Genomic DNA, 24,300 nt, shown 5'->3' on the forward strand with positions numbered 1-24,300 from the left:
CCAGAGGGACCTCCAGGTTTCCAGTGTTCTTCCAGTTGCCTCCAAGCCCTCTGGCAGTTGATTCAGCAATAAATGAATTTATTGATATTTATTTATATTGATATTTATTGCTATAGATATTTATGATAAAATTAATTTATTTGTACAGAGAAAGGTCAGGAGAGAAATGTTTATCTTTACTTGAAGTTGTACAGAATTCTTGCCCAAAGCACTTACCTTCTGTATTAGCATTCAATCAAGAACACTGCAATTATTAAATAGGCTGAAAAGAACTTCTCCACCTTCACAAACACTCAGCACAGCCCTTCATAAAAAATATCCTGGCTTTGGGACTTTTCCACACATAAACAGAAAGGATTGACAGAATACTTGCCAGAAAAGGAGATTTAAAGAGGGATTCACCTAATGGCACCTTTAATTTACACAACACTTACATTACACATTTAATTTACAAAAAACTACCATTTTTCATTTGCACAAGGGTATGGGTCTGTCTCTAATCACAGATTATCTTCCTCTTCACCAACAACTGGGGCAATTTGTACTTTAGTGTGTAAAAAGCAGGAAAAGGAAGTCATTTTCTGAGGAACTCCAGCACGTACATCTTTGTTTTGGCTGCTCTGTGCAAAATAAGTTCAGTGGGATCAGAGTTCAGCCTCTTCTGACAGCAATTTTGGAATAAATCCAGAGCCACATTACAAAAATGTCAGCAATATCAGAGCTCACCACAGCTGGAAACATAACGTGAGCAAAATCACCCCACAAGCCTTTATATGGATAAAGTGCCCCTTTTGCACAGATTAAAAGGGTTAACCCTTTCAGGGTGAAGCTCTTTGCCACCAGTGGTGTGTCCATGTCAAAATGAGTCCCTGCAGCACTGCCACAGGGCCTCCAACCAACCAAACACCTACTGCAAGTAAAGGATCTTCAAACCACTGAAAGACCAGGATGGAGGCACAGTTTAGAGCTTCCAGGCTCCTGAATAAAGCCAGGGAAGGGAAACCTGGAACTCTTCTGTCTGTGCCATGTCCCATGGTATCAGAACAGCCTCAGTGTTCACTATGTGGTTGTCACTGCTCAGCTCCAGCTCAGATCTTGCACTTAGCTCAACTTCCTCACGAAAGCAAGGGGGTTTTTTGGTGACAAATCAAATTAAGATCATTTCCTGCCCTTAAAGAAGCACAGCGCAGTTTGAAGTGGAAATAAGGCCCACAGCAGAGAAAAACTGCTAGGCAAGAGCTTAACACAGCATGGTATCTACAAAATCTGGAATTAAAAAGAAGAAAAGAGGTACAGCTCTGTTGTATCACCCAGTCCAATCCCTCCTAAAACCCCTGTTCTTACCAGTTTGATCAGCTGGGCTGGGGCAGGCAGTAACAGAGTTCCTGCTGCTTCTCCAACGAGAGCCACCTTAACTCTAGCAATTAGCAACAAACCTTTCAAAGTCAGCAGGGGAAAACCACTGTTGAAATTTTTAAGGTCTGAAGAGGGTTTGTGAGAAGAATCCTCTCTCAGGAATGAGAGCTATGCCAAACGTCACTGCCTAAACAAACTTATCAGTCCCAGAAACGCAAGTTAGCGCTGCAGCAAATCCTCACTCCAGAGGGGCCCAAAGCACATCCAGACTGTCAGAGGCAGGGCTAGGATACAACCTACCATAAACCTGCAGATAGAGAGAAGGCAAAGCTTCATAAGTGCCTCCACCAAAATTAAGTCTGTCAGTGTCTTAATTTTGTTTCTGGTGAGAACACAAGCATGTGCCAATGCTCAAAGGTGTTCAAAACGGGGCACTGATGTACAACATGGTTGCACGGCCACCCTTGGGAATGAGAGGCTGGAGAGCAGCAGGATCTGGAAGTCCTGGTCGATGGCCAGTTGGATCTGAGTCAGCAGAGCCCTGGAGCCAGGAGGAACATCCCTGTCCTGGGGCATCGGGCACAGCACAGCCAGCCTGGCCAGGGAGGTGATTGTCCCTCTCTGCTCTGGGCTGGGGCTGCCTCACCTCCAGTGCTGGGGGCAGCTTTGAGTGCCACAATATAAAAATGATATAAAGCTGTTAGAGAGTTTCCAAAGGAGGGACATGAAGGTGGGGAAGGGTCTGGAGGGGCCACAGGAAGAGCAGCTGAGGGTAGTTGGTTTGTTTAGCTGGAGCAGAGGAGAGACTGAGGGCAGAGCTCATCATGGCCTGCATCTTCCTCTCCCGGGCCAGCTCCCATCTCTCCTCTCTGTGACAGGGACAGGACCCAGGGAATGGCTGGAGCTGTGTCAGGGGAGGGTCAGGCTGGATATCAGGGAAAGGTTCTTTCCCCAGAGGGTGCTGGAACTGCCCAGGCTCCCCAGGGAATGGGCACAGCCCCGAGGCTGCCAGAGCTCCAGCAGCGTTTGGACTGCCCAGGATGCCCAGGGTGGGATTGCTGGGGTATCTGTTGGGTTGGATTCAATAATCCCTGTGGATCCCTTCCAGCTCAGGATATTCTACAACTCCGTGTGCTGAGGCTGAATTCTGACTGCTTGTGTTGCTGCCTGAGCCTGCACCAGAAGGGAGAGAGCCAGGATGAACCATCACCATCTCAGGGCAGCAAAACCTGCCCTCTCCTCTTGCTTTGCCTGCCTTGCCTGAGAGAGCCTTCAGTCAAACACTACTGCATCCTGTCTCAGATGGAGAAATAACTGCTTTTCACTAGTAGCTTCTTCCTTTAGAGAAGAAAAATAACAAAACTCCTGCAATTCATATTAAAAGTCCAGCTGTGCCGAAACATGCTGAGCTCAGGCCCATCTGTACAAAAGTATCTGATGTTTGCTCTCAGCAGTCTTAAGATCTGTACTTTATGTGAGGATGGTTTAATATTAAACAACATATTTGCATATCTGCAGTAACTGCAAGGACAGCAGATAATTACCAGTGGGGATAACATGAAAAATGTTAAAGAAAAATAAACAAACAGCAAACTTCATTCAGATACAGTGAATTCTTAAAATAACTACAAAGACAAATATTCAGTCATTGTGTTTAAGTATCTTTCTGCCTTTGACTGTTATTACCAACATGGTAATACAAATGAGAACACGAGCTAACAAAGCTGTGCACAGCAGGAAAACCACTGCAGGAAAACTACTGCTGCTTTTTGCTCACTGTTCAGTGAACAGTGATAGAAGGGGGAAACAAAACTGATAAAAACATTTCAGACCTGCAGTGACAAGCTGTTGTCTGCTTTAATTTAGAAAGTTTCATGGAATCATTCTCCACTCTCAAGCTCCCAACTGAAAATGAAGCCCGTCAGTAAAAGTGATCCCTCACTCTGAGCTACAGGAAAAGCCTGTTTAAAATATCTGTTTAATACAGGAAAAAGTATTATAATCACAAGGTGCTGCTGGATTGACCCTGTGTACTGATATGAACTTTCAGGATCACCTGGACTCCCTATGATGTTAACTCTCTGCTTTCCTTCAAGGTGACAGAGATAAGGGAAGCTCTTCACACTGGGCAATAAACCACTAATTAAAACAAAAAAAGTTTGTTTTTTAAGGAGTAATTTAAGGAGTGCCTGCTGTCTCCTTGCAGAGCAGATTCAGCTGACACAGCAAACCATCTCCAGCCACTTGCACACCAAGAGGCCAAAGTGTAAGCAGGGAATTTAAAATCAGAAACCTCCCTTGCCTGAATGACTCAGCTGGCATACAGAAAACACCTAATGGAAACCGACTGCAGTGTGTGGGTACCCAGTTCTTATTACCCTTACAGAATTGTAATGGAATCCCCTTTTATTCTGATTAATTTTTGCTTTGGGGGTAATTGAAATTCAGTTTGCAAAGCCATTTAAGATGTATTAGCAATATAAGTTATATTCAGCAAGAACTCATAGCTTAGGGACTCAGGTTCAGGGGCTAATTAAAACACTGATTTATTTATAGCTCACCGGCTGCCATACACTATCTGATTAAAATCCCTTTGTTTTTAATAATTTTAAAAAGTGGATGCACCCTTGGAGCACCAAAACTTCAGAGCACGCAGCTCTGTTTAATCAGTTTTCAAATGGCAGACTACAAAACTTACTCTCTGTGGCAAATTAATGTTGTTATATTTCAGTTTACTGTAAACTTCAAGTCTCCTCTACGAGATATCCTACTGCACTCAGCAGCTGTCCCCATGCTTGGAAATAAATCAGAAAGCTACCCAGAGCTGTTAACAGCCACAGAGAGAAAGCACAACATGCCATTAAAAAAATTAAAGACAGAAATCCCCTAAAAGCAGGGGAAGGACAGGCCTTTAGCACTTGAGTGTTGTTCAGCCACAGCTTGTGCTGGGTACTCCTTATCCTTCTAGCACTTCACCGTGTTAAAGACTGCAGTGCCTGGCACTCTACAGTCCCAAAAAGATGTTCAAACCTCTGGAGAGCCCTGCAGCTTTGCACCAAAATACTGCTCACTGGAGAGAAACTGAACTGCTTGAATGAGGGTTTCCTGCTCCCCAAAGGATTCACAGAATTTCCATCAACAACCCAGTCTTTTCCACAGTAACCTTGCTGCGCTTTATTCTCCGTTTAAAGCAAATATAGCATTGCCATGAGAGTCCAAAGTGTATTTTCTGTTGTAAAAACATGCATCTGCATAGAAATCACTCCGGTTTTGCAATTTCTCCTCTGGTTTCTTTCTTAAGCACTGCCCAGAAGGTCCAATTTATCCCTTAAGAAACTGCCTCACGAAGAACAGTGACTTTTCTGTACAAAAAAGACCTTGAAGAAGAGAGAAACGAAACAATTGAAGGACAAAGAGAAATAGAGGAGCTCACCACTGGACTGGCCCGAGCAGAGCTGGCTCTGGAGGATGCCCGAGATCCCGAACCAAGGTAGCAGCTGTACTCGGAAGGCTGCAGCAGGAAAACCAGGAACAGCAGGCAGAGAAAAGAGAAAGGCATTAGAACTGGGATAGGAAGCAGGAGGGGATGCACAGCATCACATCTGAAATTAGTTAAAGAGATGGTTACATGCAGCTGGACAAAGGAACAGCAGTAAAAGTCAGAGAATTGTTAATTTGAAAATTAAGACAAGCAGTAATTCCACTGGCAGTTCAAGCAGAGTTTTGATTCAATTCTTAGAATACAAATCATTTATTTATATCTCTTCAGGTACCAGTGACAAGTAAACAATTCAGTTTCTCTACAAAAGGCTCCATCCTACCACTTTCCAAGAGCACTGAGGCTCTCTGGTGAATCACTTTCCCATGTTCCCAATGAACCAGTGCTCCACAGGCCAAAGGAAGAAACATCCATCTATGAGGAGATTAAAGTAAAAACTGAGCCCAGCTCAGAGACTGAGTCTCTCTCCTGGTTTTCCAGCACCCACAGTCCTCATCTCCTGCCAAAGAAGTCTTTTAGCTTTTTTTAAAAGGAGACATCTAAACAGAGGTGCAGGACAGGGCTGGCTGGTTGCTGACAAGGACAAAACGTGTCTATGCTGTTTTATTTCCAGAGCTTTTAATGCATTGGAAATGGAGCAGGGAAAGGAAAGTTTAAAGCATCAGAACTAGAACTTACTTTAGAAATAATGAGTTTATTTCAGAGGTGACTAGGACTGTTTCTCAGATAGAAACACACAGAAATCTGAAGAATTATCATACTTTGGAGATGCTAAGGGTTTTTTTAAGGTTGTTTTTATTAAGTCACTTGGCCACTATAGGAATTCTTGGACTCTTTAGCTTTACAGAGACAGACAGGCCTTCACCAAGCCAGTGCAGGGCTGCTCCATCATCATTCGTCACAGTAACGAAGCAGCACAGCATCACCTGCAAATTAAGCTTGCAGCACTAATAAATGGTGAGAGGGTAAGGTGGAAATAACCCCAGCTAGAGCACAAGGGCAGGGTCAGCCACTGACCACAAAACATTCAAGGTGCACAGCCTTCAGCGAGTCCATGGGCAGGGCAATGTCCTCGGATGCTCCCAGAGGGAGGCCCTGGCACAGGGTGTCCAGAGGAGCTGTGGCTGCCCCATCCCTGGAATATTCAGTGTTGGACAGGGCTTGGAGCAACCTGGGACAGTGGAAGGTGACCCTGCCCAGGGCAGGGGGTGGGAACAAGGTGGCCTTTAATGTCCCTTCCAACCCCAACCATTCTGGGACTCTGTGTCTTACAGTGGCTTTGTGCACCTGATCTTCATTTCAGAGGTGAGAATATGTGTAGTATAAAACTCTGCTGCACACTGCTTACAGCTATTGCCAATCATACCTAAATTCCTAAATTAAAGACAAAAAGCACTGAAGTAAAAATACAGATTTTTGTCTGGTCACTGCAGTGTTTTATGTTTAACAAAAGAAGGGTTTAGAATAAACTTGAAACACATGACAGGAAAAAAGTTTTACTACTTTTTTTAACTACTGATGAGTCCCGTATTAATGTTTCCAGGCCCTGTTTATTCCACAGTTGCTCCCTGTGCATTGCAGGCCTGACTATGGAAGTGAGTTGCTGTGACCAAGCAACGCTACTTTCAGCCCTGCATTCACCTGCTCTTCCAAAAACATTTTTTGGGAACAGCCAACCAAGGTGGCGCTCCCCTCTCCACGTTAAAAGTGCTGCAAGGTTCAGAGGCATTAAAACAACCACAGTTATTGTGACAAGGTCGCTGCCTCTGTGGCAAACCCCTCCTGTTCCAACTCTCTCATTACTACAGGCAGCAGGAACTGGAAATGTTGGGTTACACACAAATACCTGTGGCTCAGGGTGGGATGGGGATGGAGGGAGGGGAAAGCATCAGTGTTTTTTTAGTCAGTGTTCCCTGCTCATGCCATTGATAGCCCATGAAAGGCTTGCAAACAGGTTTTGGGCTGATAGGTTTGCTGTGGATGATTTCTCACAGCTGTGAGTCAGTGGGATGGCAAGAGGATGGCACAGCCCTTGAAGTGCTTAGTAAGCATTCTTGAAAATGTTTCCTCCTCCAAGCTAATAAAAATGCTTAAAGTTAATGTAACATCAGTGCTCTGGCTTGAGGCTTTTCACTCTTATAGCCTTAAATGGTGCTTATTTGTTTGCTGGGTTGTTTTTTTTTTGGTTGGTTGGGTTTTGCTACCATCAGTGAAGGGGATGAGAGGCAGAATAAGCAGTGGGCCCACAGAAGAGGACTTAAAAATCTAAAGAGATTGGCTTTTATTCTTTTTCCCCCCCCCAGGTGGACACAGCAGCAGCAGATGGACTGCCTGGCCCAAACACCCACAGAGGAGAAGAGGTGAAAGCATTTTCTGCCTTTTAATCTGTAAACTGACCCCTGGAGTTTCTCTTTCTCAAAAGTAAACAATTTATATAGTTATTCCTTATATTGTTGCTCCCCATCCATGACAGAGACCTCCACTCTCAGGGATACATATTTTGGAAGCACTGTCACATATATGAATGCAAAATAATTTGAATATAAATGCAAGAAACAAAACCAAGCAAGCCATATATTCACAAATGTAATTTACTTCACACTGCTTGTGTGGAACTGATTTTTAAATTTTTGACTGATTATTTTTTAAACTTGTATTTTTCTGAGTTTTGACAAGAAGAATTAAGTCTCAGGGAGGGAAAGGACTTCATGTATGGCCTTCCCAAGGTGTTTTATCTGCAAACCAAGGCAGAACTGGATTCCCTGTCCCACAGAGGGGCGAGTTCTCATCGATCACTATTCGTTACTTCATGGAAGCTCATGGGAATGGTGTTCCCAATCCTGCTGCGTACAGCAGCAGGCCCTGGATGTCACACAGCCCACGTGAAACATTCCTCAGGCCAGCAAAGGACGACACAGAGCAGGGAAATGCAGAAAACCTCTTACAGCGCGGGAACTGGGGGCACTATAGCGCCGGCTCCCGCTGTAAACGCTCTCCTCGTACACAGACGCCTACAATTAAAACACAGAGTCAGCACAGGAGTGGCAGCTGAAGCTGATTTGAATCACAAATTCACCGAGGACACGTGGCAGCGAGCAGGACGGGCAAGGACAGGGACATCTCCTGTGTGCAACCACAAGCAGCATGCAAGGGAAGGTCCAACGTGACCTGGGGAGCGCCACGGGAGACGTGCAAGATCTGACACATCCCGAGGCCATCACACCCCATGCATTTCTAACCCTTCTCCCAGGGCTTCAATTCAAGTCGAATTCAACACTTTGACTGCCTGGCCATGAAATGGCTACATCAATTCTTAAACTGTTCCCATCTGTTTCACCTTCATTGCTGGTGCTGGCAGTGACAGGGAAAACTCCCACCTGATAAGCTTCACTTACCAGCCAGTTTAGGAAATTAATAAAATAGGAGGAAAATGCATATTTTAAGACTGTCTCCAGTTTAGCAGAGAGATATATGGCTCAGGAAACACAAGGGGAGTAGGAAACTCTACCTTGAAGCTTTGGGAAAAAGTTCCAAGAAGCTCATTTTAAACAAGAAGGCAGGAATTTGTCTAAAAAAAATTTGTGAACAGATTTTTGTGAGTTAAGCAAGCAGCAAGAATTGATGTCGCCTCTCTGTCCTGCTCCTGAAAATACACCAAGGAAGACAACTCTCTCCACATAGACAGGACACCCGTGGCAGCATCACAGCCCTGTGAGCACAGTCCCAACAGGAATTAAAGGAAGGATCAGCAATCCCAGGTCTGCACAAACAGCATCACACACACGTGGCATTCAGATGGGTGGGACACCAGGGTGTGAGACAAATGCACCCCAACAGGAATTACAGACAGAGGCAGGAGACAACATGTGCATGGCTGGGGGTGAGTGGCTCTGGTGTTGGTGCATCTGGTGATGTTCAGAGCATCAGCACAACAAACCCTGTAACTCCTGGCTGGCAGGGCATCGCTGTACAGCAGGGAGGGCTGAAGGAGACAAGCACAACACTTTTTGGTTTGGCAGAGTAAATTAAACAAAAAAAAAAAAAAAAAAAGGTGCCTACAGCAGAATTAACCCTCTTGGTGAGAGATTAGGATCACTACACGACAACAGAAGGAAAGCCAGTACAGAAAATATTAGTCATCTGCACCATGAAAGCATTAGATCTCAGCTCCCAAAGACTAAGAATACCAAGCAGACACATGCATTTCCTACAGGAAGGGAGGGCAGGACAGTACGCAAAAGCAAAACAGCATAATTTAATTTTAGGTTGTTAAGCTGTTATTGTCTCCCACACATTTGTGTACAGGAGCCAGAAGAGGTTTCTCCACACTTCAACCAAAGCCAGAAAAAGAGCTGCACAGAAGTGCTTCAACATACACACAGCTGTAAGATCATCTCCTGTGTGCTTTATTATTCACAAATGCAGAGAAAACCCAACTAATTCAGGAAAAAATTCCAAGCACTTCAGTCAGAGCAGCTTGAAACAAGTGTTAGTAACCATCCTCCCCAAGATGCAGCAGTTAAACAACAGAGCACTCGCTGTGTCTGGCAGAACTGGGTGCAAGAGAGACTCCAGCAGTGATCCCCAGCCCAGGGCTTGAGGCCAGGTCCTGCTGCCAGTGCCCCATCCATAGCCCTGTGCTGTGCCCCCAGGCAGGAGCTGGAGCACTGCTGGAGCTCTGCCACACACAGGGGACAATCCAACCTCCCGGGGCTTTTACAGCTTCCCTGATGTTCTTCCAGCACTCTGGGAATTGCCTCTCTGTAATTTCATCTTGTGCAGACTGGATTGTCTCAAGCTCACCAGACTGACACGCTATGCAGAGGAGCTGCCTCAAGTAAAGAACTTCAGGTAATTAAGATTTCCCTTATCTTTCCAGACCAATTGAGGCCAATGGCAGACAAGGAAAGGGAGGAGCAGCAAAGGAAAACTGACTGTGCTCATTTGGAAACAGTTTTCCATTACTCATTCCAATCTAAAAAGGTCTGATTTGTTTGGGGCTTTTTAAAGTTTCACTAAAAAAGAGCTACAATTGGTCCAAACTGATTCCTATGTACAAGAGGTTGTATTATCCAAACAAAGTCCAGGCCAGGTGAAGCCAGAGGGCAACAGACCCAATTTCCATTTTGGGAAGAAAGTTGAGATGTGGAAGCATAGCTGCTGTTGGGGAGACCCAGGTCAGAGTAGTACGAAGCCTGCATTAACAAACAAAGCAGAAAAAAAACAACTCCTTGAGAACTCAGCTTCATTCTTTATTCCTTTAAAGGGAAGCAAAAAGTAAATTAGATGATTACAAACTGCAAAGCAGTCAAAGTGGTCACAGATGCAAAAAGAAGAGAGAACTGCATTATAGCTTTGAGGATGTGTGAAAATTATGTGCCCAGAGAGCTGGTCAGCTTTCTCCTGAGATCCTGAGGAGTTTATGTCCTGTAAGCTGACCCCTCAGGAGAAGGTGAGATCCTGGGAGATGGAGAGCAAAGCCAGGGATCAAAGCTGCCAGCTGTGCCCAGCAGGAAATGCGAGCAGCCCACTGTCAGATAGAGCAAGACTGAGTGGAGAGAAAACTCTAAGAAGTGAGACTGTGTACATTAAACATCTTTAAATGAAGCACCTTCTTTCCCTGCTTTCTGCCTTGCATCCAGTCACAACTGCACTTCTGGTCCACTTGGGGGATCTTAATGAGGAATGGCTGTTCTGAAAGATCTCACACCTTCACCTCCTTTTAGAGCTACTCTCCAGAGCTCTCCTTTTACACCTATTCCCTGACACCTTTCCTCTCCAAACATTTCCTCTCTCTCATTTCTCATGGGGGTCTAGACAGCCAAGGCTCTCTGCTTTCAGCAGTCGGCTTCTCACAAACCCTAACTCATCCTTGCTTCACCACTGTGGTCCGTGGAGGCATTAATTTCCTCACAAAGGAGGGAGATCTGTGGCAAATTAAAGAAATTATTTGCTTTCTTCTGTCACCACGAGTGAACACACCTTTAGGTCTGACACAATACCCACAGGGACAGGCTGAGGGCAAATCATTGACCAACCTCGAGAAAAACCTAACCCAAGAAACAACCAACCACAAACCAAAACCCCCCAAACAATACCTGTAAAATAAGACTTTTACTGAAAGGAAACCTGAACAGAACTTCTTAAAGTTACTTTCATTCCTGCTTAGAGTCTGCAATCTGCACATGGACTATTTAAGCACATAGCATTAATCATATTTAAGGGATCAACCTGTGACACTGCAAGTTCAGTGATCAGTCCATTCTGTGACTTAAAACTGGACACCTATTGTAGAAACAGCCATTGCCAGCAGGTTCATTCATCATTTCCCTGCTGTCCTGAAGAAATTTCCTCTTTTTCATTTTTCCTTGTCACTTCAACAATCTTTATGATTCAGTTTGGGCATTTTGGACAGAATACTCCTAAAAAGTGAATGCCAGCCAGGCTGGCATCAATTTGGTTTGAAGTTTCAGCTGTTCTGAGTTACCCCCAAACTCTCCTCCCCATCCTAATTAATAATTAATCCAAACAGCAATGGAACTACAAGGAACTAATGATGTTGCTGTAATTAAGCCTTACTCAGACTAAACCCCCATGCTGCAAATGCTAATTCCAGCATGATTTTAAATTATTTAAATGGAAACTAAACAACCTCTTCTCCCTGGATGACTTTCTTGCAGATATTTTGCTCTCCCTGCGGTCCTCGGAGCACTGGAGTATGTCAGTGAAGAGTAAGAACATAATTTGTCACCAGTGCTACAGAATAAAGCTCCTTGAACTCCTCAAATGGGCCAGCAAGGGTGCCAGCAACAGGACAGGCTGTTTTCTTAGCAGCTCAAGCAACAGTATTTAATTTTCTCTTATCCATGTAATGCCAGTTAAATTATAAAGCAGCAACAATTTTAAATGGACATGAAATATCAGGTCCCGTTTCACTGTTTATCCTGCTTAACTTCATGCCTACAAAGTAACCCCTGAACTCTCTCTATGTTCAGTGTGTTATTGCTCAAACACTTGGCTAAATGGAGGCTTAAAAGGAGTTTATTTTTGGCCTAAACACTGAGCTTTAGGCTGCATACCACTAAATTTCTTTAGAGGCCTTGATAGCGCAAAGATCAACAGGCTCTGAACTTTTGTCTGGCTTTGTTAAAATAAAGGGAAAAAAAACCCCAAACAGTTCCCCCTCTGCCCCCAGGCTGTGCTTGGACAACCCCTTTAAATCATTTGCACAATCCCCAGTATTTAACAAAGCAGGGCCAGGAGTTGCTATAATTGACACACAACACTTGCTGTGCTGGAACAGGAGGGAACACTGTGACCTGCATCCTCACAATGGAGTTAATAATTAAGCTTTTTTGGACTAGAAATAAAAGGTCGTCAATGTTAAGTAGTTAAGTGGGAACACTTGCACTGGCTCTTCAGCTCTGTAGGCGTTTCCAGCAACCCTAGCATATGGCTTATAAAGGAAAAAAAAAAACCAAACCAAAAAACCAAAGGTGTTTAGTTAAGCAAACTTCAAATAAACAACGTGCATTTGGAGAAAATTCAATTTAATTCATCTTAACTATGCAAATCTCAAGGCATGGACTACATTAGGAGATTCAGTGCTAGAGCAGGCATGAACACCTTGCAGAGGCTGAAAAGCACTCATTCTGTTTCCAGCAGGTGGGAATCCTCCCTGCTAGTGCTGTCACAATGTAATTTTTACCCAGTTTTGTTTACAAGTTCAAGCAGTTCTGGCTTCCAAGATCTTTCTGTAAGAATTTCTGAGACTCCTCACTCACAGCCTGATTTTTGATATTTTTTTTATTTCCCAGACAGTTTCTTGATGCACCTCCAGTGTCTGACAAACTCCAAACCCCACAACATGCAAGACAGGAAAAACCTGCTTCACCACCCAAAAGAATTTGCTAATTAGCTTTAATCCCATTAAATGGAGTAATAGAATTTTACAGCAATAGAAATCAGCTACTAACCCTGCTAGATTTTCTACTCTGGGATGATCCATACACGTCTTCCTCATAACCATTGGTCTGTTATGGAAGGAAAGGAAAAAAAAAGGGAAAGAAAAAAAAGGAGAGAAGAAAAATTGACGTAGACCCCCGAAGGGAATTTTTAAGCAAATGTCATCACTTATGAAAAGCAAAGGTAGAGACAGAACTTTTCAAAGATACACCAGGAACAGGAGCAGTGCAGGATTAGGTCATGATTTCAAACACGAGGACACAAACATTTGTGTCACTACCTCTAGAACAGCCAAAAATGTCAAGGATATTCCTGCTTGCCCTGTTTGATCCCCCACCCCCCTCTTATTTTTATGGCCTCCCCTGTTATTACTGGTCTATATTCAAACACTCTGTGAAGGGAAATAGGGGACAAAATGGGCACAAAAAGGAGAAACTGCAATAAAGGGCATATATCACTATAGCTATTTACACCTCAGGCAGCTAAACACCTAAAAACCAGCAAACTGTAGTAGAAGAATTAATTCTATTTGAGAAACCCAGCTTAGTGAACATGCAGTGCTGTATAAATTATCTTCTTTTTGATTCTGAGCATCAAAATTAAACCCAGACAGTGTCCATCTGCCACAGCCCAGGATTCTGCAGCAGTCTGAGAGCTGCTAAGAGATTTGGGTGGGCTCAGCTCTCCTCCCTGGTGTCAGGAAGATGTTTTCCCTCAAGGGAGGAAAAACAAACAGGCCCAGAAGGACTGTTCCATAAACAAGGTGAGGTGCTTCAAATCCCTGTGGCAGCAGTGCTGGGAATAAAACAAAACAATTACAGTGACTCAGTCCTGAGTCTGGGAATGCGGTGGTGAAGAAGAGAGGATAGGCCCGAAAGTCTCCTCTATCAATAACATTAAAAGCTCAGGTTTCCCCAGCAATTCACTGTTCTGGTATCACCTCACAACAAGCCCTGGTTTAACACTGAAAACAAGGAAGCACTCTGTGTATTTGGGGTGGGGGTTTAGTGGAAATTTAATTAGAATTTCTTTTAAAATTAAGTTTTGAAGTCCATGTTTTAATGCATTCCCAAAATAAAAATCCACTAGAACCAATCTGAATCAATTTCCAAGAGAAATATTTATCATCACTTTACAGCAGCTTCCATAAAAAATTAAACAAATTAACTTAGAAACCAGTTCAGAGCCAAGCTGGGAACGCTACTTCTGGGAAAAGCTTAGATTCTCTATTGAAATGCAATATTATCAGCCAAATGGAAGGCAAACATCCAAGTTTCTTTTATTCAAGAACTGATTTGCAATACTGCTGTATAGCCTTCTCACACAGCTTGGCTTCTTTCCAACTTTTACCAGGGTTTGTTTTTTGGTTTTTTTTCCAGGCTCCTTGAATTTCTCAAACACTTCCCCGAAGAATGGTTAAAATGGATTTCCAGCAGCTGAAGGCAATGCTGCATCTCAGCCTCAGTGCAGACCAATTACCTCCACCACCCCTTTTATTGCCACACTGAGGACTTGTTTGCCTTTTTCAACGGTGTAATATTGATTAAATGCAACCTCTGATCACTATCTGAACCATCCTATTACTTTGTAATAGTACCTTCATTTTTCCCAGATGTGGTATTCCTCATTTGTTTTTACTGTTATTCCATTTTGACAAGTTGTCTCCTGTTTACCATCATCATTTTCACTCTAACTTGTATGAAGCTGCCTTCACTCCCTGCACTTAGCCAGCCAGGCAATACAGACTCCTGGGGAACTGCTTTTCCCTCCTTAAAAAACCCAGATGATGCTGTCTTAGATGGGAACAGACCAGCTGAGATCCTTCCCAGCTGCCTTGTTTTCTAACAAAGTTATTTTCCAACTGTACATTCCTTTTACAAGAACGAGATCTGGCCCAAGGTTTCACTTAATGTCACGTAGAGACATGCCAAAAGCCTTACAGTCAATTTACAGTAACATCCTTTATGCCCTTAAATAATTACCATAAACAATTCCTGCTAAGGAACTCCAGTTGAATTGGCATGATGGATTTTTACACAAGGCCAGGTTAATTTGTTATCACTTTACAGTTCAGTCCCTTCTAAAGGAATCTGCCTCTTTTGCCCTGTGTCTTTCAGATTTCAGCCTGAAGCCCCAGAGCTGAGGCCGTTTCCCCTGCCCCTCTGACCCATCCTCTCCAGAAACCTCTCCAGTGCACATTTTTGAAGGCAAATGCTGCAGGCAGCTCTTGGAGAGCAGGGTCAGTTTTATCTGACCTTCATTTTAGGCCACATTTATATGCAAAGCATCTGACCCCTCACGAAATCTGGAACAAATAAAACTGCATACTAGAGAGGCTGAAATGACTCAATTTTACTTGTTCTCCCTTCAGTGACCCTATTTCTCTCTGTATTTTCTTCTTCCTTTTGACAAAGGAAACCATTCCGCTGTCATTGTGTCCATTTCTGCTTGTAATGTTTCTTACCTCCGGCTGTGGCTCGTGCTTTCTCTATCCCACATCCAACTTCCAGCCCTCAGAAAAATTCTCTGCTTGTTTCCAGTGTAGCAAAGAACCTCAACCCAGACTCCACTTGTGATGAGGAGCCTTCCCTTCACAGAAATACTCCCAATTCACCCTCTCTTGTGTCCTCTTTGCCTGCCTGGAATTGCTCCCTGTAAGATTCACCTCTGGCAGGGGGGTGGAATGAGATGGGCTTTAAGGGCCCTTCTTAACCCAAACCATTTGGGATTCTGTGATATTCTCCCAATATTACCTATTTCTGTGTCATCTTACAGCTCCAGTAAGGTTTTGAGTTTTTCCACGAGCTCTTTATGTACAGCATTGAATTAAGAGTTTGGATTATCCCACATTTGGGGGACGAACTGATGCTCATTATTCCCTGGCAAGTGCTGATAGTTTTGGCGTATCCTTGACATTGGGCTGGCAGCTCTCACACTTGCACACACTCCTTGTCCTGCCACTGTGGCTTTGTAGGCAGAACCCTCTCTGAGACAGATAAAAATACATACTGCTTTGGAGTAGTTCTTCTTTTTGGTCCTCTCACTCTCTAATCCAGCCTGCAGTGGGATTAAGAATGTGGGGTGAGAAGATCAGTGAGTCTGTGCACACCCATCTTGAGCCAGGCATGCACATCCCCATGCAGGAACATGAGCAGAGCACGGCTCAGTGAGTGCCCAGCAGCGAATCCACCCTCAGAGTCAAACGCCCAGTTATTAGGGAATATTGTTAAAATGATGATAGTGCTGTCAAATTTAGCAGCCACGGTTCCAATCAGTCACGCTGGCTGGCTTCAGTCAATTAACAGAGCTACCAGCTGTCCATCCTGACTGTATCAATACAGCCATGCAAAACCCAAATGTGTTTGAACTATTCTGGGATGTAGGTCACGCACAAATAGATGCATTCCTAATGGGAAATAGCGCCGAGAATGAAGGAGAGGCAAAAAGCAGGAGAATCTATGGAATTGTGCTCCCCAGTTTTCTTCCTGCAGACACCAGGACACCTCCAGTTAACACAAGGCAGCAGGAAATGTTTTAAACTGAGCTTTAATCCTCATTGCTCCCTTCTGTTCTTTCAGGAGCCAGCTTTCTCTCAGTGTTTGTGAGAGGAAATACTCGCTATCAAAGCATTATTATTAATCTGATTTTGTCCTCTGGAGTGAAGGGAACACAAGCTGCAGCTTTGGTAGGCAATGTGTTTGTCCTGCCACCTCTGCTAGATCTATTTACAGTGAGTTTATGAGATCTTTATTCCTTTCCAGATCTGTGCTGAAATAAATCCAGATGCATCTGGTCCAACAATGGACAGTTTTTTAGGGGAAATCCAAGCCATTCTGCTCTGCCTGTGGTAACTACTGGGCTAAACCTAGCTCAGATCTCTCTAATCATTTGTCACTTCTCATCTGAATTGTGCAGAGCAGGAGGAGAGGGAAGTGGCATCCTGACATCACAGACCACAAACTGCCTCAGGATCCTTCCAGATCACACTGATCTCAGAGCAGTTATCAGAACCTGTGTTAGCTTCTTCTTCATGATTAGTTTTTGAACACACACACACACACACTGCAAATTGCAGACTATTCTCACCACTGGGTAGGTGCTGGCATATTCCAAATGAGACTGTAAAGGCATGAGAGGAGAGGAAAATCAGAACAAAAAGGAAAACACAAGTTATGTCAATCGAAGGAACTCCCCAAAACAAAACAAACAAACACAAAAATAGGCATGGAGATGTAAATCCCAACTAAAGAATTTTGATAATGCAAGGTTTCTTGAACAAAGGGACAAGTTTGGAAGTTGGGAGGATACAAACAAGGATGCACAAATTAATCAGGAGTGATTGATAACACAATATTTCATGCTGGTGGTGTTGGATTAGAGGCAGCCAGCTGGGAAGTAGGAGAACCAGGACAAATGAAATAGAAAAGGGACTGAAGAGAGGCTCAAGAGCCTCAATACAGAATGATGTTACTGAACCTCCTAGGAAAATCTGCATGATACAGAATTGAACTTGCAGAACTCCTGAAACAGGAGTGGCAGGAGCTGTTGATGGGTTCAGGATCATCAGAGAAGCTGCTGAAGAAGCCTCTCCATGGCAGCTGAGGAGCAACAGATACAGCCAAGCCAGGACTCCCTGGATCCCAGGTCCCTGTTTGCAGCACACCCACAGCTGTGGAGCTTCAGCCCATTTGCTGGCCTGGTCTAATGAATATCTCTGGAGGTTCTGCAGTGTGGAGCACTGCCAGCTCTGCCAGAAGCATTCAGAAGCTCCCCAAAAGCTATTGCAGCACATCTCTGGTGCCTGCAGTCCAGGCATCCACTTCAAAAACATTCCAGGAGAAAAGCCCAGAGTGAAACCCAGACAGATCAGTGGGGTGGTAAAGCCCTAAGGAGAAGTGAATGTCTGATATTGGCTCATTTCAGTGAAAACTTCCTGTATAGAAGGGAAGCACAGCTGAAAAAAGGAACCCCTGGCACCACCAGCCTCTCACAGTGCAAGGAGCCTAAGTGCCAAAGATGGAAGATGAATTTTCCAAAAATGGCATCCTGCAACAATGGGAGGAGAGCCTTCAAATATCCAAAAAGACAGCATCATTCAGAATTCTCCAAGTCATTTGATAAACCCTTCATGAACACAAGGCAACTGTTTTTGATGCTGTCTTCATGCTAAAGTAGCTCCAAAGCCAAACTGGACACTATAATTCAGGTAATTTTTTAAGATTGGTCAAAATTTTGGGGCTTTTTATCTTTGTTATTTTGAAGACAGATGCAGCAAGAGCCAAACCTTCACAGATTAGCCAGAGATGTGGTCAAATTACTAAAAGCATCTCCTGTATCCACACTGGGAAAGTGATCAGAGAGGCTGTTTACAAGGGCCTGGAGTGGCAGGAAAGGAAAGAATGGCTTTAAACTGAAAAAAAAAAAAAAGGTTTAAATTGGGTATTAGGAAGAAATTCTTCCCTGTGATGGAGGTGAGGCCCAGCACAGGTTGCCTTGGGAAGCTGTGGCTGTTCCCTGGAAGTGCTCCATACCAGGCTGGATGGGGCTTGGAGCAACCTGGGATAGTGGAAGATGTCCCTGCCCATGGCAGGGGGTGGAACAAGATGATTTTAAGGTCTTTTCCAACTCAACCCATTCTGTTGTTTTATCAGTTAATTGTGAATAAAACAACTTGAAGACATAGAAGAGTAAATTTCAGTTCAGACTGGCAAATATTTATGTGCTTCTACAATCCCAGTGACACAAGAATGAGGGAAGGAAGCTCTGTCAAAACTTTTCCTGTTTTTGCCAAAGTGTCAGTGCATCCACCAAATGCTGCTTTATGGGGACAGGGTCTGTGCAACACCACTGAGAAACACCAGCATGGAAAGTTTCAGTCAGATCCTTCTGCCAGAGAAGGACATTCCTTGCAGAAGTATGAGGAATTTGGGGCCATCCCACAGAGCAGCTGCAGGCTGCTGTTCACCAGGCCAGCGCTGGTTATCGCAACCTGAGACTGCTTGGGGGAAAAAGGCCAGAAAAGTTTCTCCAAGGAATGATGAGGAGGCAGAATGCAAGGCTTCAGTTCTTTAAATGTCTATAAACCACAGGATTGTGTTGCAAAAACACCCCAGAAAGAATCAGTGGTGGATTTCCACGAAGAGAAGATGTTTCAGATGAAGATGTGCCATAAACACAGGGCCAGTGTGTTTGCATCGTGCCGCATTACAGCCAGGGATAAACAACCCATTTGTGTTGTCATCACCTTCTAAATTGATGGAATTGATATTTCAACTGAGCTAGAGATTTTTTTCCCCTCCAAAAAACACTTCCATATGTCAACATTTAACCCTAAGTAAAATAAACACCACTTTTCACGTTCAGCTGTGCAGAGAGAGGCTTTTCTTCACTGAATCTTTGGAGCCTTGAGGCACCTCCTAGCTCTGAAAAGCACTCAAGTTTGTCATCTTGAGGAAAAAAGGTTTTAACAGCATTTCATAAGTATCAATAAGGATTCCACTAAAAAGGGAACAAGGCAGCATTTTATATTTTGAAGCACATTTTGTGCAATATTACAGTGGGATTCCTGAGCAGGCTCTGCAGTAGCAATTTATTTTTTTTTTTAGTAAGTCTTGTAGACTCTATGTTAAAACAGAGTTAAGGTTTATATAAATATGTGTTATCTGGGAAAATACTGTCTGGACATTTCGAGGAAAAAAAAACAGTGTTTGAACTTTTCCTACAGATGAGTACCCAGTGCTTTACTAATCCTGCCCTCCACAAAGCCCAGGCCTGCAGATGATTTTCAAGTATTTCTAAAGCATTTTTAAAGCAAGTAACCAGTGATAGGACCTAAGAGAACGGCTGGAGCTGTGTCAGAGGGATTTTGGGTTATATGTCAGGGAAAGGTTCTTCCCCAGAAAGTGCTGGGGCACTGACCAGGCTCCCAAGGGAACAGGCATAGCCCCAAGGCTGCCAGAGCTCCAGGAGCCTTTGGACAATGCTCTCAGGGATGGGATTGTTGGGGTGTCTGTGCAGGGACAGGAGCTGGATCAATGATCCCTGTGGGTCCCTTCCAGCTCAGGCTATTCTGTTATTTTATGATTATTCCCCTGCAATTTCAAAGCGCTCAACACTTATTTCCACTGATCAATCACTTCTGGTTTCCTGAGCTAATAAACACCAACCCCACTAGCATTTCCCCTTCTGAAATTTCCAAGTATCAAGAGTGAAACAGGGGAGCTTACAAGGTGCATGCAGATACCAATGTCTTGGCTAAGTCCTTCCTGCAAGAGCGAAGAACAGTGACCACAAAGGGTCCTGCGCAGGGCACACACTGGAGACAATCACTGATCCACGTGTACTTGAAAAAACCCTACATGGAACATGTCAAGGATGATCCCCTGGGAGTGGGGGGCACAGGGGGACAGTGACACCCAAAGACAGACATGCACACAGAGATTGCAGTTTTTACCAACCCTCAGGCTTCCACGGCTACCCACTGACATGCGCTCATCTTCATCCGAAGCCTAGCGAGAGAAAGCGTAGAGACAAAAAAAACAGTGAAAAGAACACAGGTAACAGGCACTGAGGCAAATGCTGATTGATGGCTTTGATGGGACAGGAGGAAGGGAAAGATGCAGAAACTCAATGTTTATAAAAAAGAATGGCATTGAAAGTATAAGCAGAAAGCAAATGAAACCATACCCTGCCCAAGAAACACTCAAGCATTTTACTGTAGGGTGAAGGAGGAGCTTGCTCTATGCTCTTGGCCCTTTAATGAACATTAAACACTCCAAACAGGTTATTTCCCCACTTTTCACCCCCTTTATTCTTGCACATCTGCAAAAGCTCCCTGGAGTGACTGGGGAGAGGACAGAGAAGCCAGGAAGTGGCTTTGGGGTTTCCACTTGCCGGGGGTGGTGGGAGCTTGCTTTGGTTCTTTTCTTTTGAGAGGGAAGTGCCTTATACACGTCTGTTTTCTCAATCTGAAATGTCTGGCTAAACAAAAAAAGCAAAAGTAGGTACTGACCGAGGCATTTCTTCGGGCTCTACGGGAATAACGCTCACTGTCTTCCTACCAAGGCAGCAGAGAGAAAACAGAGGGAGGTGGTGAGAGGACAGACACGGCAACAGAGTGTTCCAGAAACACACAGTGAACTCCAGCCACGCTTAGGAGACAGTAAAGTTAAACCAAAAAATGGGAGGTGATACCCTGTCAAAGCAGAAAAACCCTTCCTCCCTCCTCTGTGACCCCAAATTTCTTCCCCTCTGCTACACAGCCTCTGTGACACTGGAAACGCTGTCAGATGTTTCACATTTCAACAGGCCAATTTTAACAAATTAATTATCCACGGAATTTAGAAACAGCAGTAGAAAACATCAAAAAAAAAAAAATGGTTTCAACATTGTAGTCAACAGATTCTCACAGGTGAGCTGATTTCCAGGCAAGGGAACTGCCAGTAAGGTGCAGCTATGCTCATCCAGCAAGGATTCGAGGAGACTCAGTGTGACTCTGGCGTGGTTGGGTGGTCCATTCAAACCAGCACTTATTGATTAAATATCAAAGACCAAGGAGTTTGGGAAGTTACCTTCCACACTGGAAGCCAGCTGTTCAATTTTGCCTTTTCCAGTGTGCACTACTCAGCTTTGGCAGGCAAGGCCACAGCTTTCATCTGGCATTGCTGGTAACTGGTTTCATAAACTTAGGGTTGAAAGACATTTGAAGCCAGTGACTTCCAGCCCATTAGCAACTTCTTCATCTCATATCATGGGTGTTAAAACAGTCAGATGTTGCTAGTGGCTAAATACCCTAGCTAGTATTCACTGGTTTTAGCAAATTCTAAAATCCAGGACATTATTGGAAAAAAAGCAAGGATTACCACCATAACAGTAATAACTCATCTGAGGGATTCCCCTGGGCCAGTAAGTGCTAAGGGAAATGAAACAGCATGAGTGAAACTTGCCCACAATTTACCTGAAGGCAGATTTAAGAAGACTCAAATGGTGGTGAAACCCACAAAGAGTAAAATGAGCACAAATGCTCCCTGTATCCCAAGGGACTTTAACAGGTTTTTATCCTAACCTGATCTTCCAGTGATAGTGTGGACACAGGTCTGTAAAAAGAGATGGCTCTAACCCAGTCCTTGCCAGTAATAAGCTGATCAAAACTCACATTTCAGTTGGAAAAGCAAGACTTGTGGGATTACTTGGAGCAGAACTCACACTCCCAATGCATGAAAATACCTATTTTGAGGGATCTCAAACTCTATGAACTACACAGAACTTCAACACACAAAAGTTGTTGAGCTACGTTGATCAAGTCCTACCATCCATTGCTCGATGTCTCCCCACTTAGTATCCAGCCCATAATATTTCTACAGACAGAAAAGGGAAAAAAAAGTAGAATTTAGATGAGAAAAGCAAACACAGAACATTTAGACATGCACTGCCAGGCCTTGGCCAAGCCACACAGCTCCACGTGAATGTGCCAGGGAGAGCTGTGGTGCATGGCACCGGAGCCCTCTGCAGCATGTGCCTGGCAAAAGCTGCTGGGAAAGGGGAAAGGGGAAAAGGGGAAAGGGGAAAAGGGGAAAAGGGGAAAAGGGGAAAAGGGGAAAAGGGGAAAAGGGGAAAAGGGGAAAAGGGAAAAAGGGAAAAAGGGAAAAAGGGAAAAAGGGAAAAAGGGGAAAAGGGGAAAAGGGGAAAAGGGGAAAAGGGGAAAAGGGGAAAAGGGGAAAAGGGGGAAAGGGGGAAAGGGGGAAAGGGGGAAAGGGGAAAAGGGGAAAAGGGGAAAAGGGGAAAAGGGGAAAAGGGGAAAAGGGGAAAAGGGGAAAAGTGAGTTTGGGGATGACCAAAGCTCAGCAGCTTCTCCTCCCACAGCAGTGCAAAAGCCCCTATGCTGGGGGACAGGAGCAAGGAGAGTAATGAGTCTTGAATTCCTGACCCAGTTAAGTCAAGACTCATTACAAGGGAGGCGAGCACAGGACACTTCCAGGATGAAAATTGCTGTCAAATCATGTTTCCCATAAAGGTCTGTCAAACTGCGCAGACAAGTTGGATACAACTCATCTCTGGGCACCCTGATTTGCTGGATCTCTGCTCCACAGAGCTCCTTCCAGAGCTTTTTGCCTGCATTTGACCCACCTGACAGCAGCGGAAGCACCAACAAAGGTGCAAGAGGACAAGATCCACCAGTGCAGGCAAGGACAACACTGGGAACTTCCCAATGAACTTGAATTTCCTCCAGGCAGGAAGTTGTTCAAAGATCCACAGGTTTAACGGGACTTTTCTTCCTCCCCAAACAAACCTGTCAAATCTGGTCTCAGGAATTTTGCATTTTTGTGGTGCCATTAAAATTATTCCTGTGTGAATTAAAATCACTGGCCTAAAGTGCAGCTATAGCCAAGTGGAAATGCTGCTTAATTAAGGAAGAATAATATGTATTTTAGAGCTTCCTTACAGGCTTGAGGAGGCAGGAGTATCAACAGCCAAAACCTTAGGAAATTATTAAAAAAAAAATCAGAAACCTGTTCTGTAATGCACTCTGGTTTTAGCACTCACTCAATGGCATTAATGTAATTTTATTTTCACCCTTCAAAACACATTCACTATTTATTGATAAACCAAAACAATCAGCTGCACATTCTTCAGTGCTGTATTATTTTATTCCCACTTCAGATTCATAACTTACACACCATCTTGTTATAAAATTAACTGTTATGCTCATCTCAGCCTGAGAATGACCTCTGAAAATTCCATGAACTCCCAGAGCTTTGTACACGATGAGAACCTACAGATTATATGCTTTGGAGTAAAGCAGGTCAGGTAAAGCCTTATTAGAGGCTTTTTAGCCATTAACAGACTGAGAACATTTTCTAACACTGACATCATTTTAAAAAACTGAAACACACTATTAAAATGGAAAATCCTTTTTCACACACAGGAAGGATCCATAAATACACTTGTAATTTTTTTTAGGGTTTGCTGCTTCCTTTTCATGCCCTCTCTTCTCCTCACTGTCTGACACTGGCTTATGAATTCAGCCTTGCAAAAGGCAGATAAGGAAACAGCCCTTACAAGACTTGCTATGCCACAGCTGAAGTTCCACTTACAGGCTATTCCTTCTCTATTTCAAGTTACTCAGCTACATGCTTAACATCCCCTGAAGAAAAATCTTAATGAATGAGACTGCCCAGAGACTACTTTTATAAATTTATAATCTTTTAAAGAGCACATGTCATACTGCACTGAACTGGCACCTTTTGAGCTCTCAAGTATTTTGACCCCTCACAGCCACTTTTCTCAGTTCCCTCTCTACACTGACTCTTCTGTTCTGCCCCCAGGGGCCTGGTTCCAATGTGTTCAAGGAGGAAATGGTGCTTTTGCATTCATTTAGGTTTCAGTTAGAGGCCCTTGCTGGACTCAGGCTCCCTTCTGCCTTGAAGAGTGATATTACAATTAAATAATTAATGATGTTAATACCATTGAGAGAGAAATCC

General features: G+C 43.9%; 1 protein-coding gene across 21 annotated transcripts in view; it reads right to left on the reverse strand.

Moving 5' to 3' along the window:
- LRRFIP1 (LRR binding FLII interacting protein 1) overlaps positions 1 to 24,300 on the reverse strand; it is a 100,716-nt gene that overhangs the window by 24,623 nt on the left and 51,793 nt on the right. For 7 of the 21 annotated variants that reach the window (XR_009277746.1, XM_058839869.1, XM_058839864.1 and 4 more), the window contains exons 4-13: positions 22,129 to 22,176; positions 20,832 to 20,876; positions 20,278 to 20,328; positions 16,907 to 16,939; positions 15,830 to 15,877; positions 12,832 to 12,888; positions 9,970 to 10,050; positions 8,793 to 8,837; positions 7,801 to 7,866; positions 4,790 to 4,867 (exon numbers count right to left, since the gene is read on the reverse strand). The exons of 3 other annotated variants lie outside the window; for them this stretch is intronic. Coding sequence is in view for 17 of the 18 variants with exons in the window: in XM_058839869.1 (XP_058695852.1) it covers positions 4,790 to 4,867; positions 7,801 to 7,866; positions 8,793 to 8,837; positions 9,970 to 10,050; positions 12,832 to 12,888; positions 15,830 to 15,877; positions 16,907 to 16,939; positions 20,278 to 20,328; positions 20,832 to 20,876; positions 22,129 to 22,176 (552 nt within the window). In the remaining variant the exon portion in view is untranslated. The remainder of the gene's footprint in view (positions 1 to 4,789; positions 4,868 to 7,800; positions 7,867 to 8,792; positions 8,838 to 9,969; positions 10,051 to 12,831; positions 12,889 to 15,829; positions 15,878 to 16,906; positions 16,940 to 20,277; positions 20,329 to 20,831; positions 20,877 to 22,128; positions 22,177 to 24,300) is intronic. 11 more of the 21 variants (XM_058839870.1, XM_058839872.1, XM_058839854.1 and 8 more) reach the window with 9 other exon arrangements.

Source organism: Poecile atricapillus, chromosome 5 (genome assembly GCF_030490865.1).
Source record: "Poecile atricapillus isolate bPoeAtr1 chromosome 5, bPoeAtr1.hap1, whole genome shotgun sequence".
NCBI classification, from domain to species: Eukaryota; Metazoa; Chordata; class Aves; order Passeriformes; family Paridae; genus Poecile; species Poecile atricapillus.